Below are 16,006 nucleotides of genomic sequence, written 5' to 3'. Positions count from 1 at the left end.
TATTGTATTCATGGTTTGCTTTTACCATCCTGAATTGTCTGACCTGAATTGATCTGTAATCTGTTTAGCCTTCAGGGTAGATTTCCACCTACCTGGTTGATTTCAACATACAAGTTTATTCTTTAGACTTTAGCCCTGCCATTTTCGCGGGGCTTGCTTTTGGCGGGAAAACAACTCTGTTACATGTTATTCACTAGCTCAGTTCTGGATACAGCAGTTTACTGGCCTATAACACAGTGTAATAAACTTGTTAAACATTAATTAAAAGTGTGGCAAGTGTGTTTATGGCTTTGGGCTGAAGGATTGTAACATAGAACAAAGCTGATAACTTTATTTCATACTTGCCAACTCTCCCAAAATGTCCGGGAGACTCACGAAATTCGGGTCTGTCTCACGGACTCCCGGGAGAGCTGGCAAATCTCCCGCATCCTGCTACTGTCGTCACAAAATGACGCGAATCGCGTCATTTAGGCCCCACCCCCGCGACAAAACGACATTTATGTCGCAGGGGCAGGGCCATGCCATGCCCCCTCCCGGAAAGAACTTGCCCAAAGTAGGCAAGTATGCTTTATTTACAATTTGGGGAACACTTTTAGGCCAACCAGAAATTCTGATATTTGATATGATCATAGCCTTTTCTGAATATATTCTAAATGCTTTCTTTCATTAAGCTGTTAAATGTCTAGCACACAGGGCAAAGTATATAATATTAGGAAGGTTTAAGTGAACAAATCATTGTAATGATTAACTTAATAGCAAAAACATAATGGAAACATTATAAAGGTAAAACCATGTTGACTGTGTAGACTAGTAACCACACTAATAAAATAAGGAGAATTCCACCTAAAGAATATAAATATCAATACCAAGGGGCAGATTCAATTAGATGCATTGTTCTTTAGAACAACGCGGCTGTGCACTATTACCGTTACTACGGTAATTTCTCTGATGATTTTTGCTCAAAACTCTGAGCCGCAATAAACAACACTAATAAACCTCTACATGTATTACATTCCAATTTCGCACGTCTCTTTTAACATCCACTTTGACAAAACACAGTATTGACTGTATTTTTATGCACTTGGTTTTAAAAAGAATATGGAATATTATGTTACTCCCTCACCTGCCCAAGTTAATAAGTGGCAAGATCCATGACTTATGTTCCTTGTCTGGGTGTTTTTATTTTGCAATTGTTCACTTTTATCTTTTATTTCCTTTCCTGAGTACAGACCTTTGGATAGAAGTAGCAGGTGCATCTAGACAGCCCAGCCATTTTATAGGAGTCAGTTGCTGTAAAGTCTGTTGATAAGAAGCAGAGGTATCAGCCAAGAGGGAGGGTGTGTCAGAAAAAGAACACAGAACTGATTCTACTATCACAGTAATTAGTCATTCCACCTTCACATATTACTGCACAGCTGCATTCATGTCAATACAAATCACCAGTGTGGCAAATTAGTGTGATAAAGGCTTGATTAATGCCATTTTAACACTGTATTTTTCCATGTTTACATCTACTCATTAATTAACCTGCTTAACTATCTCTTCCTACAAATATTTCAATGCCAAGGAAAGTGGGCAGCTATTTGGTGAGCACATTCCTGCCTAAAGTAATTTCATAAGCACTGCAGCTACTAACCCCATATTTGACTTTGGTTGAGTGTTTGCACATAGGCCATTATTAACACCCAGAATGGAGAGATAAGCAAATCTTTCAAAACTGTTCCACAAAATGTTTGCATGATTCCGTATTTCGCCCATCAAACACTGCACGTTTCAATTGCGGGATTTGGCCTTGAGTGTTCCCAGTCCTACCGTAACCATGCCACCCAGCAAAATTCATTGACCATTGTTGTTCCAGCTCTGTTCATAGACCATACATTCTGAAAAATGCAAATTTAAAAAATACAGTGATGATAATCTCGAAGATTGCATAAGTGGAGAAACAGCTAAACAGCCTTTTCCACTACAAAACTTGGTTTGCGTGACACTTCACTACAACTTTGCTCATTTCTACCAGAATTGTTAGAATATTACCAGAAATTTGCAAAATTGTCATAAGTGTCTAGTTAAATATTTGCCTCATTCCGTATTTGGGTGCAAAAATGGAACTCAATGAGTGTTGCTGGATCTTTGCATCTCTGCAAAATGGCTTGTTCACTGTGAAAATTGATTTGCACTTCATTTCACCATGATTTTGCTACTCTTATGTTAGATGTAGCAAAAAAAAATATATATTTTTAAAGTTTCGTTTTGACTATTCATTTTTATTTAGAAAAAAATAGTGGATTTGTTAAACTGTGATAATTCTATGCAAACCAGATACTTACGATCACCTCCCACTTACCATCAGTAAATTGCTGTGCCACTTATTGAATGAGTGCACAGTGATTGGACAAATTATCATCAAGTGTACTTCTACCTTCAGTTACTGTATGAGGAGATCAGTGACAGAGGGGTTACAGTGGAGATAAGTTAAATTGCCCAGGGCTTCCTTTACTACCACTCTCGCAGTGTCCTCCTGGATTGATATAGATAAAGTGGAAAATATTGTGGTCCTGTCCCATATACATTGAATTAATGTGTTGTGTAATATCTAGCAGCTCTTTTGATCTGTTTGTATAAGAAATTACACCATGCATCACACTTTTTTCTATTTCTTTTTAAATGGGCTTTATTAAAGGCAAGAAACTCCTTTTACACTTGCCTAAAATGTCTCTGTCCATCCGCATGTACACCATCAATATCACATCAGTTGAGCAACCTCTGTCTTTGCACTTTGCAGATTCTAATGGCAGCCAGCCTCTTGATAGCTAAAAAATAAACAGTGATAATATATAAACTGTAAATGTTTAATAAGTTTAGATTTACACCAGCTGTAGCAGAAATGTACAAGTGCACAAATGTTTCGTTAATTTAGCAGGATTTGCCCAGTATTATACCTGTTTTACTTTTCTCTTTCACAGAGACTGTAAAAACACACCTTGATTGTGATAAAAATGATCTCAATTATTTGAAACCATCACTTATCTTTGGACCAAGAGTTTGAATGTTTACGTGTTTTTACTATTGCCTTCCGCTGGCCTTATTCCAGTAAATTGTCATCTAATCCCAAAGTGTTAGGAGTAACAGAGCAAACTAAAGACTGTGTCTTATTATTTCCAGTGAAGCAAATTGATGTCTATTTGCTGTCTATTAGAACCCTTCCTAGCACAAGCCAAAATCTATTTACTTTCCATTATACAAAGTAGAGCCAATTAACAGCTATTTGCTATCCATCTGCCTAGTAGGACAATGTCATGTGTATTTGCCCTTCTTTTTACACCATGCAGCAATCTGACATTGCATTAGCACTGTCACTATCTAGGTCACTTACCAGATCCCTGTGATATAAAAAGGGCTTATTTTGTGTGATGCAGTATGTGTTGCACATTTAACAAGATAGGATAAAATGAACACTATTCCATTGATCTCTTCAAAAACAGGGAAGAAAAAATCCATGCCAGAGAGATAACTATTTTTTAAATTTTGCTGTAAATGAAAATATACAGTAGAGTTACAAACCATATACATATGTTTCCTATACAATCCGTTGACCTTCTGTTGTCCATAACAATTTCACTATAAGACATCCTACTATTTAATTTTCTTTATGTGAAGAAACTGTAAATGGCATTCACAAACACACTGAAGTTTCATGAATTTATTAGTTACAAATGTGAAATAGGTCTGTGATTTATAAGAACTTGGGCAATTTGTAATTATTACATACAAAGTAGAGCAAATAAGTGCAGACATGAAAACAAAGGATAAGGAGGGCACTGCTCGTGAGAGTGTGAAAATGGCAGAGTCAAGAGGAGTGAGTGTAACTCATTGTGGAGATTAGGACAGCAGTGACGGTGTACCAATTTTACTAGTATAGGTGGCAGTAGGTTAGGCTCTAATAAAGAGATGGGTTTTTGGAACATTTAAGGATATGAAGTTTTGGAGAGAGTCTGATCACGAGTGATAATGGATTCCATAAGTGAGAAGCGTAACTTGGGTAGTCTTGGATGCAAGACTAAAAGTTATCAGATAAGAGACAAGATGCAAGTCAGAGATAGTGTGAGGGAGAGTTTTTCTAGATAAGGTTCAAGCTGTATGTAACGTAGCAAGAGAGTATGATCTGCCTTGCCAAGGAATTAAGCAAGGACTGAAGTAGGGACTAATGAGTGAGGGGAATGGCAGACTGACCAATATTGCAGTAGACAATTTGATAGATGATGAGAGAAAGCATGCGAGTTTTGGTTATGTCTTCGATAAGAAACAGGTGTATCCTAGAAAAGGAAAGAGAAAGGAAACATTTAGGGTGTATGACTTGGAAGGTCCAGCATTGAGAAATTAAGATGTCTCCTCCTCTACCTTTTCTGTCTCCGGAGCTAGGAGTGTGGCTGATGGAGAATCCCTTTAGTAGAGAGCTTCAATGACCTAATGTCAGAGGATTTAATCCAGGTTTATGTAATTGCAAGGAGGGTGAATTATTTTCAAATGAATAGATCATAAATGGGTGCTAGCTTGCTAAAAACAGCTTGCGTTTCAGAGTGCACACGAAAAGATGCTGCCAGCAGCCATGGTAAGGTGAAAACGAGGACAAGGGAGGATGATTTGTGTTTGTGAGGTTTGATGTTGCATGCATAGATCGCTGAATGTGGAGCTAGCAGAATATTTTATGGGTGCAGACAAGGAGGGAAGTGTTGAGGGATAAACAGTGATGGGAGAGGGAGAAATAGCATGCTGGAAAGAGAAGCAAAGATTTGAAAATACTAATTGAGTAGGTTCATGGTGGAGTGATATGCAGATGTGGATGAAAATGGATTAGGTGGAGTAGGTATTTAGACAGTTGATAGGAGCAATATACCCAGGTGGTCCAGAGCAGTGGACCAGGAGGAGGCTTCTTTGCCACCCACATGCTGGTGTAGGCAACCTCTGCCACTTAGGTATGTGGCCCTGGACACTGACAGCTGAGCTTAGTAGGTCCAGCAGCCAACAATGGAAACAGCAGTGACAGTACAGAGATGGTAGTCCAGTAGGTCCTCCTTGTTTTGCTATGACAACACTCCTCAGCACTACTGTGTAATTTTCCACGATAGTGTGGGAGTCAAGGCATTTAGCTGAACTAATGTGTAGCTATCTCTGTCATCGGTATGCAATAGATAATGAACAGGAGGTCTGTTATATCATCATTTTATATATGGAATAATATACCCCCTATTGTAAATTATAAGGATATTAGAGGTAATTATAAAAGTAACAGACTGGTTTTATATAGGTTATGGAACTCTTAGATCACTTCACTTAGAATAATTTAGTGTAGGGGGTATGTTATTCCTTATAATGCACGTATTTTCCTAATGAATATGGAAGTTTGTGCATCAGAGCTCATTCTTTATGGGAATTATTTACATATATTTGTGTAATATATCGAATTAGAAACAAAATTTTCAGTCACAGTGTTCTCCTCTCGAAGAACAATATTTTAAATATACTGCATATATAAACACAACATAGTCCATATATTATCATAATATTATTTTGCAGAAGCAGGAACCTCACAAATATTTTTTTAGTAGACAAAGAAAACCAGACTGAAGATTTGCTCCAGAGGAGGGATTCAATTAGCCATAATGTACCTCAGAACATCGAGGCCATTGGACTTTTACAGAAATCTCAGCTGATTTTTACAAAAATGAGCAGAGATTTTACCTAAGTAATAGTAAAAATGTTCAGCCGTGGTGTTATGAGGAACATCGTGGCTACTTGAATTCCCCCTTAGAGTTTAAAACAAATAATGAAGTAATGTAACATTAAACAAATAATGTTTAATGTTACATTATCAGTTGCTTTCTCATGCAGCAGAATGGTAAGGCATAACCCTAGAGATGAGTCAGTGGAAAGGGATTATTTTTTCTGGTATAGGAAGGATCCCATTTAGGAGCACTCCTGGGGGTAAATGTATCAAACTGTGAGTTTCCGGCGACTTTGAAAAGTGGAGATGTTTCCTGTAGCAACCAATCATATTCTAATTATCTTTTATTTAGTACATTCTACAAAATTATAGCTAGAATCTGATTGGTTGCTATAGGGAACATATCCACTTTTCAAACTCGCCGGAAACTCGCAACTTGGTATATTTACTCCCTGGTGTCAGCAAATGAGGAATTATTATTATTATTATGAATAATTTATTTATATAGCTCCAGAATACGCCACGAGTTGTGTGTGTGTTTGTGTTTTGTAAAATGGTAATAATAAATCCATTTTTCTATTTTATTTCAGGTGTGAAAATTGTGGTGCTGTCTTCCACACCGACTGCAAATTGAAAACCATCCCATGTCCCAGGTGTGTGCGTAAGGAGCTGCAGAAGAAGCAAAAGTCATTCTGGAAAAGGCTGAATGTGGATGACAGCCTGGATGAATCCTGCAATATGTTTGAGCTGTCTTACCAGAGCACATGACCACAGACTGTGTACACCTCCAAATTAATGCGTTCGCTTTCCCTTCCCAAACGCTGCATAACTAACCAAACCAATATCCCTATTAGAATTGATAGCCAAAATGATAGTTGGTACCTGCTAAGATGTTGCATAAGAAGATTTCAACTAGCTTGCATATATTAGCTTTCCCTCTAATCAATGTTATTAATTGACTTTATGGCATCTTTAGTCATACCTCTAGAATAAGGGAATATGCCATAATAGAAGTCATTGATATTTTACTGCATGCACATGCTTTTTCCAGGATTATACATATATATATAAGATAGTGGGAATTATTTATAATGGACAGGTGCAATGTACCCGATTGTGACTACTTTTTTGCACACTCACCCACATATGGATGCCTACAACATGCTGCTGGTCTGGGATTTTCTTGTGTGTACTGAGCATGTGCGCAACTAATGGACAGCGGCAGTCATGTTGAAACAGCACCTAAATGTGTGCTTGTGTATCTCAATGTAAATGCCAGCCTTGCACATTCAACATATTGACTCTGCGCACTTTCACCATACCTGTTGTAAAGCTAGTGACAACTTCATCTTGTCTGGAATATCAAATTATGCCATCTTCTTGTTCATGATCACCATATGCAGTGTCCATCGCTAATGATTCGCTGTTTAACATTGTGGAAAAGTAATTTATCTGGTGTAATGGGACTAGACATATATTTACAGTTTTCATTTTTATTGTTACACAGGACTATTGAAATCATTGTATTTATTGGCTGTTGGGACATTACAGGTCACCTTATTTATTACAGAACTGTATATTAGAACTTCAGCACTCCTGCTGGCGCTGAACTGCATTTCCCATGATGATCAACTAGCCACTAATTGCCCACCCCTGCTGGACATTGTGCAGACCTGCAAAGACTTTAATAAAATCAGTTTAGCTGCAAAGTAGTTGTCATGTTTGTTCCATGAAAAGATATCAGAACCTGTAGAGGATTCAGCCTAATTGTATTTGTCAGGTTTCAGATTACGGTGTGTTGTATGAAAAGTGTCGCAGGTGTTCCACACGCACTCTCATGTGTTCCCTTTTCTTCTCTAACCATCAAGGAGAAGGATTTTTTTTCCAAGAACAATACATTGCTGTCTTTTGTTGTTCTTTTTCTTTGCAAAAAAGCAAATCAAGAGCAATCTTTGTACAATGTATTAATCAAGACCATTTAAACAGAAATGCATTTAATGTTTTGTTTATAAATACACTTAGAATGACATTAGTATGGCTTCAATCTGCATGGTACAAATATTGGAACTCTAGGGTGGTAAATACTTCATAACATCACTTTGTATTGTACTATATACACTACAAAGCATAGTGTTCTCTATCTGGTATTTAAATGTAATGATGCCTTTAATCTAGAACAGGCCTGGCCAACCTGTGGCTCTCCTGGTTTGTGAAACTGCAAGTCCCAGAATGCCCTGCCAGCCATTGGCTGCCTTTATACTGGCAAAGCATGCTGGGGCTTGTCGTTGCACACCTGGAGAGCCACAGGTTAGCCATGTCTGATCTAGAACATAGTTCAAAGGCTTATACTGGCTATTCAGCTAGTCTCAAACACTAATGTTGTACTGTGTTATGATTAAAGATAACATAGTGGCCTTGCAATATTGTTGTCTCTTATGCTAAAAACAGGGGTAATGGTCCTGTCCACCAGAATGTAACCTGTACCGTTACATGACTATATGAAAATTCCAAGCAAATTTATTTATTTTTCCAATTAAACTCCCATATTAGAACTGCGCCCTTGCCCAGACTCGCTGTGGTTTTGAAATCCAGTAGAACCTGCAATCCCATGTTTCAGGAATCACAACTTCAAGTTGGAATCTAAACTGCGGCAAATAAAGGCTGACAACAGACCTTGGACAATCCGCTTCATTGACAATCTGTAGGAGTTTATATTCAAACTCCAGACTGCGAGCTCTGGAGCATCATGGGAAGGCAGGCGCTGGGAAATTTCTCCCCAAGCGGTTCTTCAAAGATCGGTAATGTGAAGGGTATTGCAAAAAATAAGTACTAGTACAAAAATAGATTTTTGCATAGAAAAGTTAGCAGGAATGTTATGTAATACAAATTAATCACCAACTCACTGAAGTACTATATTCTTCTTACATAATGATCCCATTAGCTAAAGTTTTAAATCATGATTAGTTCAATGTACTGGTATCTCAGTATATTGTGTTATGCATAAGTAGGATATACTATTTAAAATATGTGTTACATATTGTTTGGCAATCAATACCCAGATACGTGTTAGCTGAACTTCAGATCGAATTTACTCTCTTATAATACCTCATGGGTGCAGTACAAATCATCAACACACAAAAAAAGTTAACTCTTTCTGTACTAGAGATCCCATAAGAGCTTGAGGAGGCATAAAGAGGATTATGCTAAAGAAATGTGATCATACTTAGACATCACTAAATGCTCTCATTCTACTTAAGACAGCTGCTTTTTCTGAGCATTAGTGCTGTCTTTGTACTAATGTATCTTTAAGCTTCAAACTCTTAAACAGCTAAATGGATCTTAGTTAAACCAAGATGAGGTTTAACTATTCTAAGTTTCAATGTTGGTGTTTCAATAAAAGCATGAAATATGTGAACTTTAGAATGTCTGGTGTTTATGTGTTTAATTTTCCATAGTAATTGTATTTTTCAAAATGTGAATACAGTGGAAGTCATTTACGGAGCACACTTGATGTGTACCAGAAAATGCCTTGGTTTTGCATCACTGCACCTGGATGGTACACCTAGCACACTTCAAATTGTATGATGGTACACCTAGAACACAAGTTGTATGCCTTTTCCCTGCCATCGTTAGATGACTCTGCAAGCTAGAAGTGCATCGGGGGGTGTCAAGAGATGGAGAGGAGCATTATGCATAAGTATAAACATCAGATAAAAAATAAACTTTTCATTTTTTCTCCCAAACTATTTATTGGAGTGTGCCGAGAAATGCTCTTTATTGCTGAAGTGCAACATTGAGACACAAACTGGTAAAATTCACTACTTTTGTGGAGTGGAAATAAATGTGTGTCTCTCAGCACAGTAAAGAATGCCCCTAAAATAAATTTCCACCACCCTTTTAACTCATTTCAACAATCTCGCATAAGAATACCTAATTTCTGCACTGCTCAGCAAGACTCAACACGTGCTTACTCCGTACTTTGCATGATGCACCCACGCTTTGTCCAACTGGTCCCCTCAACCTGTGCAGATTTATGCAATCACCACCATCTTGTACTGCAAACCCTTGTTCTAGGAAATCTAGGTGCATAATAGATCCAAAGCGGGCACTTTGTCCTTCATAAATGACCTCTATTGTCCGGAGAATCAAAATGTTAAAATTCCAGCATAATCAAGATGTTCAACACATACTTTAATAAGTACTGTTAACAAATCTGTTGAGCTTCCTAGTTAGATTGAAGTTCTGTTCTATTGATTCTACGCAGCCGGCATGAAATGGGTCATCTATATATATTGTCTTCCTAAAGCTGTGTCTATATCTTATCATAATCCACAGTTAACTTATCATCCTTGAAACCCCCATGTCTCCTGAATCTTTATATCTGTCCTATATTACCAGTGGAATTTGTTAACTTGAAATGCTCCCAGAACCAAATTTCCTGGTTCACATACAGTATATTACACAAAAAAGTGGTAATAGGTTTCGACTAGGCCACATTGACTGTCAAACAAGGTGAATACCTTGCTTTAGGTGACGTTTTAAACCGGATAAGCAGATAACTTCATATGAAGCTTGTTGCTGCCTCTAACCATAATTCTGCAAGCTGCATAATACAGAGATTTGAAAATGGTCTTGCTTTGCTGAACAATGCCCATATGCTAAATAAAAAGTAAGGAAGGATTGTTTGATTGGTTGAGAGAGGGATTAGGTTTGGAATATGATCTACAGCATTCTGGACCTCAGGATTCCTAAGACACCAACGGAAATCTAAGGCTGACTTTTATGGACTGCTAAAAGTCAATGTCCCAGTTGTTTATTTCACAGAAATATTAATCTAAACCCTTACATACATGACATCAGAGCATTCAGATAGAGTGGTGGGTAAATTTGTGTTAAAACTAACTCAACTGTATATAATAGTCAAATATTTTTTTTTACTTTTCCCAGCAAGCTAAATCAAACAAATGTTGCACCTAGAAAATGTTGTTGTGGACAATCTTGCAGTTAGAGACAACATTTGCATTAACCCAACAACCAATCAGACACTTGCTTTTATTGTCTGACCTTCAAAAGCCAGATAAAAAGCTAATTGCTTATTGGTTGCTGTGTCTCCTTGCAAAAAAAAACATAATAGAGATTGAGTTAATTAACTCATTCTCGTGAAATGTTGTCCTCTTACTTTATTGGCAAGTGTATGGTAAATTACTATGCAAAAACCTTGTGCCACAATAAGTCCTTGTTACACACTGACTTTATTTACCATGCCCATCCAGTCTAGCTTCTCCCCACCACTGCTTCTAGCAGCGGCTAAGGTGATCTCGCTCCTCCCTGCTGCTTCTTCTAGTAGGCACTCCACTGTCTTCTTAGAACACTTGTGGGTAATTCAAACAAGCACTGTGTATTTAAACGTGGATCTGTACACTATTACACAGAAAATCAGGTCTTCTGCCTCTAGCAACCTGCACCTGCATATGGGTCTCTGTTGCTGTCCTGCCAGTATCAAGTGTTTCTCGTTTTTGACTCTGGCTTAGTTTGTGGACTTCCCTTTTGGTTCTGACTTGACTCCCCATTTCCCAACTGCTTCACAGATTCCTGATCCCGGTATGTTCAAACTTCCATCCTAGTTCTTATTTGGTGACCTTTCTGCTTTTTACAGATTCTGTGCTCTGTCACCAGTTCCGTTGTGTCACGTCAAAGGACAGTATAGAGGGCGGTAAACTGTGGGCTCCCGGCAGCGAAGCCCAAAATTTCCTTGCAGGTTTCCTAGTGAGAACCAATGGAAATGTTAGACTCCGCTCCTCTTTTCTGCCTGTGATAACTTTAGCTTACATTAAGAATCCATCATCTTGTGTCTTGAATCTTAACAGTCCGGTTGAAGAGATTGGATCATCGCAGGCTTTAACACAGTATTTGACAGTAATTAGTCCAGGAGAGACTTGAAAGGAGCGTTTGCACCTCTGAAAAACTGATAAATTTGTTTATTTCTCGCCCAGGCCTGTAACCTATATATTTAATGGCATTTGCTTGCTCCCCCACTGAGAATTTAATGTGGATAATAAAGTCTTTCTCTAGATTAGAACTAAAAGGAGCTGGTGTTCTAGGATGAAAAATGTGGCACATGGTTGGACGTGAGCCATGGTCAGCCATTTGGGCTGTCTTCAGTCCAACACCCTATTCATTTCACAGGTCAACTACAGAGATCAGACTTAATGCTGGGAAGTGGTCCAACAATAACATATTCTCATTATTTGCCGTGTGAAAATAAATTTACAAATAAATATATGGAGAGATAGACAGATTTTTAAACCTTTGTGTCAACACAAAGATATATTTATCAGCTCCTACAGTAACCAAGCTTTCTACTCTCTGTGTACATTGAAATTCATTGTGCACACCTCTCAGTAATTTATATTTAAGTCAAATTGATAGCAAGGAATGCATTTAAAGGTCGCTGAGTACATTGCATCTACAACCATTCCTGACCAATGAATTAAAAACTAGGGGCCTGATTCATTAAGGATCTTAAATGAAGAAATATCTTATTTCAGTCTCCTGGACAAAACCATGTTACAATGCAAGGGGTGCAAACTAGTTTTCTGTTTTGCACATAAGTTAAATACTGACTGTTTTTTCATGTAGCACACAAATACTTGATAGCTTATTTGTACACTGAAATTTAAAGTTGATATTTGTGTGCTACATGAAAAAACAGTCAGTATTTACCTTATGTGCAAAACAGAATACTAATTTGCACCCCTTGCATTGTAACATGGTTTTGTCCAGGAGACTGAAATCAGATACCTCTTCATTTAAGATCCTTAAAGAATCAGGCCCTAACTTTTCGAATCACTTACAGACAAAAGCTTCCTAAAATCCAGTGAACTACCAAAAGGGACAGACATTGACTATTTCCTTTTCATTATCTTTTTAAGGCTATGCATCGCTACATCCATGTTAAATAAAGCAAGATGTTTTATTATCTGTTCATTCTGAATATTCTTTAACATAACAGCAAAAGTCATTTACAACTCCTTACCGCACTTTATACATAATTATATGAAATGGGACATGCCAATACTCATTTCTGCTGGGAAACCAATAGCTGTTATACATACTTTCCCTATATTTTGTGGGCTTGAGAGACTAAAATAAGGAATGCACAACAAAAATAACTGCTAAAATTATGTGGGCTTTACAGTTTTACCATAAAATATGTTTTTATAGCCTCACATTCATGACTCAGCACTCCTACCAACCTTAATGAATGGGTAGATCATTTTGGGCATCGTGCTTTGGCAGAAAGTGTATTCGGTCTCATTTTAAACCTTGTAGATGGCTTCAGCATCATGTTTTATTTGTATAGGGATATGAACACCTATTTTAATAAAATACAATTTACTTTCTATTTGAAATTTGTCCTAAGAGTATTAAAACAAGGCCATTCACTTAACATAAGAATTACTGTGTAGTCTGGACTAATTGTATTGATGTACTCTAGTGTTAAGAATCTATGTGAATAATAATAAAAATCACAGTAAGCAGAAATACAAAACAATATTTCTCCCCTAAATCCAGCAAACCAAAGTAGTGGTGGGTAGCAGCCAGCCCTGGTCAATTTAAAGTCTATTGCACAAGTAGAGCACGAGTTAGCATAATGTGGGAAGACTAGACTATCAGCCCACCTGAATCTCTTTCACCAGTTTGCACAGTAGAAAAAATGAATAAATATGCATATATGAAAACATCTACCAACTGTGTATATACAATGTGTGTGTGTGTGTGTGTGTATATATATATATATATATATATATATATATATATATATATATATAGATAGATATAGATCGATAGATATGTGTATATATATAGATATGTGTATAGACAGTTATATATATTGTGTATATATATAGATAGATATGTGTATGTGTATAATATATAATATACTGTAGTACATCACACACTTATACATTCTTAAACTTAATTTGTTTGATATACTAATGATGTCTCTTATTTTGCTGTTAGTAAGGTTCCCATAGAGATAATGTATTTGCTTACACAGTAAATCTCTGAGAAGTTTCACTCAATTAAGTATCATATTTGAATAGAGCCAATTTGCATACAAGTCAAATAAAGTCAAAGTACATTTTATTGATACTTTTACAGAGATTACAGTGTCTTAAGGCCCATGTATGTGTGCATTTCTTGGGAGTTGTAAAGGTAGCATGTAATGTAGAGATCACGAGTAGAAACAAATTTACGAATTTGTTTTGCAGTAAAGTAATAATTGTTGCATAATTATATTGCATTTTTGTACCCGATTCTGGATATTGTACACAGATATTTTCACATACTACAACAGTCTATCAGGAGAACAATGGTAATTAAACTGCTTAAAAAATGACATCTCCACTGTTGACCACATGCAAACTGCCACCTTGTTCAGAAATCAACTATCTAGTTGTGACCAGACATTTTCTACAGAAGACAGAGTAAGTACTTTGCAATCACATTCCACAGATATCTAGGGTCATATATTATGTTTTCTGATACTTCATACTCCCATGCCAAGAGTTAAATGTAAAACCTTTTCTAACAAATATCTTCCAAAAGCATCTCTCTCTGACAGAAGTGTAGGAAAACAGGCGATACAATATTGCAGGCTACCACTTACCAGGCCTTATTCACTTTCCTTACGGTGCAGTTACCATCTCTGGATACAGGAATGACACACACTTGTGGATGGCAATAAATATATGCTGAAATCAGGTTAATTCAACAAATATAGCAGCAACTAAAACATTTCTTGTTAGTCAGTCCAGAGAAAACTCTCCTTCAACCAGAATTCCCTTCTCAAACAAAAGTCCCAACAGCTCTTATCCCAACTTTTATGACCTGTTCCTCCAGGAGATACCAGAGAACAGGTCATGTGAAAGGGGGCAGAAGGGGGGCGGGGTGACACCTAAACTGCAGGCAATTAAGTCATAACCATTTTTAGATTGTTTTAAGACCTGCTTCTGAATTGCTGGATAGCTGAAACATCAACTTTTATTTAATGTTTAATGGTACTGTTTTAATTTAAGATGCCCAATATCTATAAGTGTGTGGTTATAATTTGATACATAGCATCTCCCTGTAGCAAATCTTAACGAACACAACTAGTGTAGAGCAGCTGCTTTTCATTACGAACAGGCATTGAAGAAGGATATGAAGGAGTGATGCACTTCATATGAAGCACAATGTGCTGCATCTCTTCAAATCTTGCAAGGTAACTGCATTGCCTCATGATTGATACAGACCTCTTTGGAAATTTCAATCATAGCTGGAAGGCTAAGTCCTGTTTAAGCCAGATGCGGTCTGCACTATTGAGGCTACAACTCTTGTCCTCTTTTCTTGACTTTCATGGTAAGTTTATAAAAAATATATGCAGATGGAATTTAAACACTAACTAGCACATCTAGCTCTTCTCTTTATTTTAGTTAATGTGCTATGTCCAGGATAGACCTATGTTTATACCAGCATGATAGCAGTGTAACATCATTCAATTTGCAAGTAGTAAAACAGTAGATTAATCTATGTGTATATTTTTTCTTTTATTGTTATAAGTGTCAGCAAAATTTTAAACTGATCTGTTGCTGCCACAAACTACGCACATGCACTTCCCTTGTGGTTTATGCTTTAGTAGTGTTGTCAATCACTCTTCTCCACTTTTTGAGACCCTTCCTAGATTACTGATCATTAATATGTTTGATTCATTTTGAGATATTGAATACATGTATAATTGTTTGTCAGTAAATTATATTAAATTGTCAGATTGATGAGTGGGCAACTCTGACCATTGTGTGTGGCTCTATAAATCAATAGCATTTTAAAAATATACCGGGTGACAAAGTGCTGCTGTTATCAGACAGCCGCAGAGGTGGTGACACCCTGTAATATTGTGTTAAAATAACACAGGATATTAGTTTTGAGTTAGGGGTTAAAAGAAAATGAAATAGGACTGGCTAAACAAATATCACACCCTCAGCAGGAGAATAATCCTATTTTAATCCACTTCCTGTGCTGATATATAGCCGCTACTTGCAAGCAGCAAGACTGGAACCTTTCCTGCAGATTTTTAACTTATAATAAAAACAATTAGCTGGATCCAGACATAAGTGCAAATGTTAAATAAGCACAAACGCAAATCTAAATAAACTGTACAGTTTTGTGCTGAATATATATATATTTTATACACAGAGGGGCAGGTTGGGCAGGGGGGCATCTGAATTTTGTTCCCTTATTATA

At 37.0% G+C, this 16,006-nt stretch overlaps 1 protein-coding gene across 1 annotated transcript in view; it reads left to right on the top strand.

Moving 5' to 3' along the window:
• Positions 1-9,130, top strand: part of PLEKHM3 (pleckstrin homology domain containing M3) — a 184,925-nt gene extending 175,795 nt beyond the window's left edge. The window contains exon 8 of the mRNA XM_075180233.1: positions 6,313-9,130. Coding sequence (XP_075036334.1) covers positions 6,313-6,490 — 178 coding nt within the window. The 3' untranslated portion in view covers positions 6,491-9,130. The remainder of the gene's footprint in view (positions 1-6,312) is intronic.
• The last annotated feature ends 6,876 nt before the right edge of the window (positions 9,131-16,006 follow it).

The sequence above is a fragment of the Mixophyes fleayi genome, chromosome 7 (genome assembly GCF_038048845.1).
Source record: "Mixophyes fleayi isolate aMixFle1 chromosome 7, aMixFle1.hap1, whole genome shotgun sequence".
Classification (NCBI taxonomy): Eukaryota; Metazoa; Chordata; class Amphibia; order Anura; family Limnodynastidae; genus Mixophyes; species Mixophyes fleayi.
This window is presented reverse-complemented; position numbering and strand designations above follow the sequence as displayed.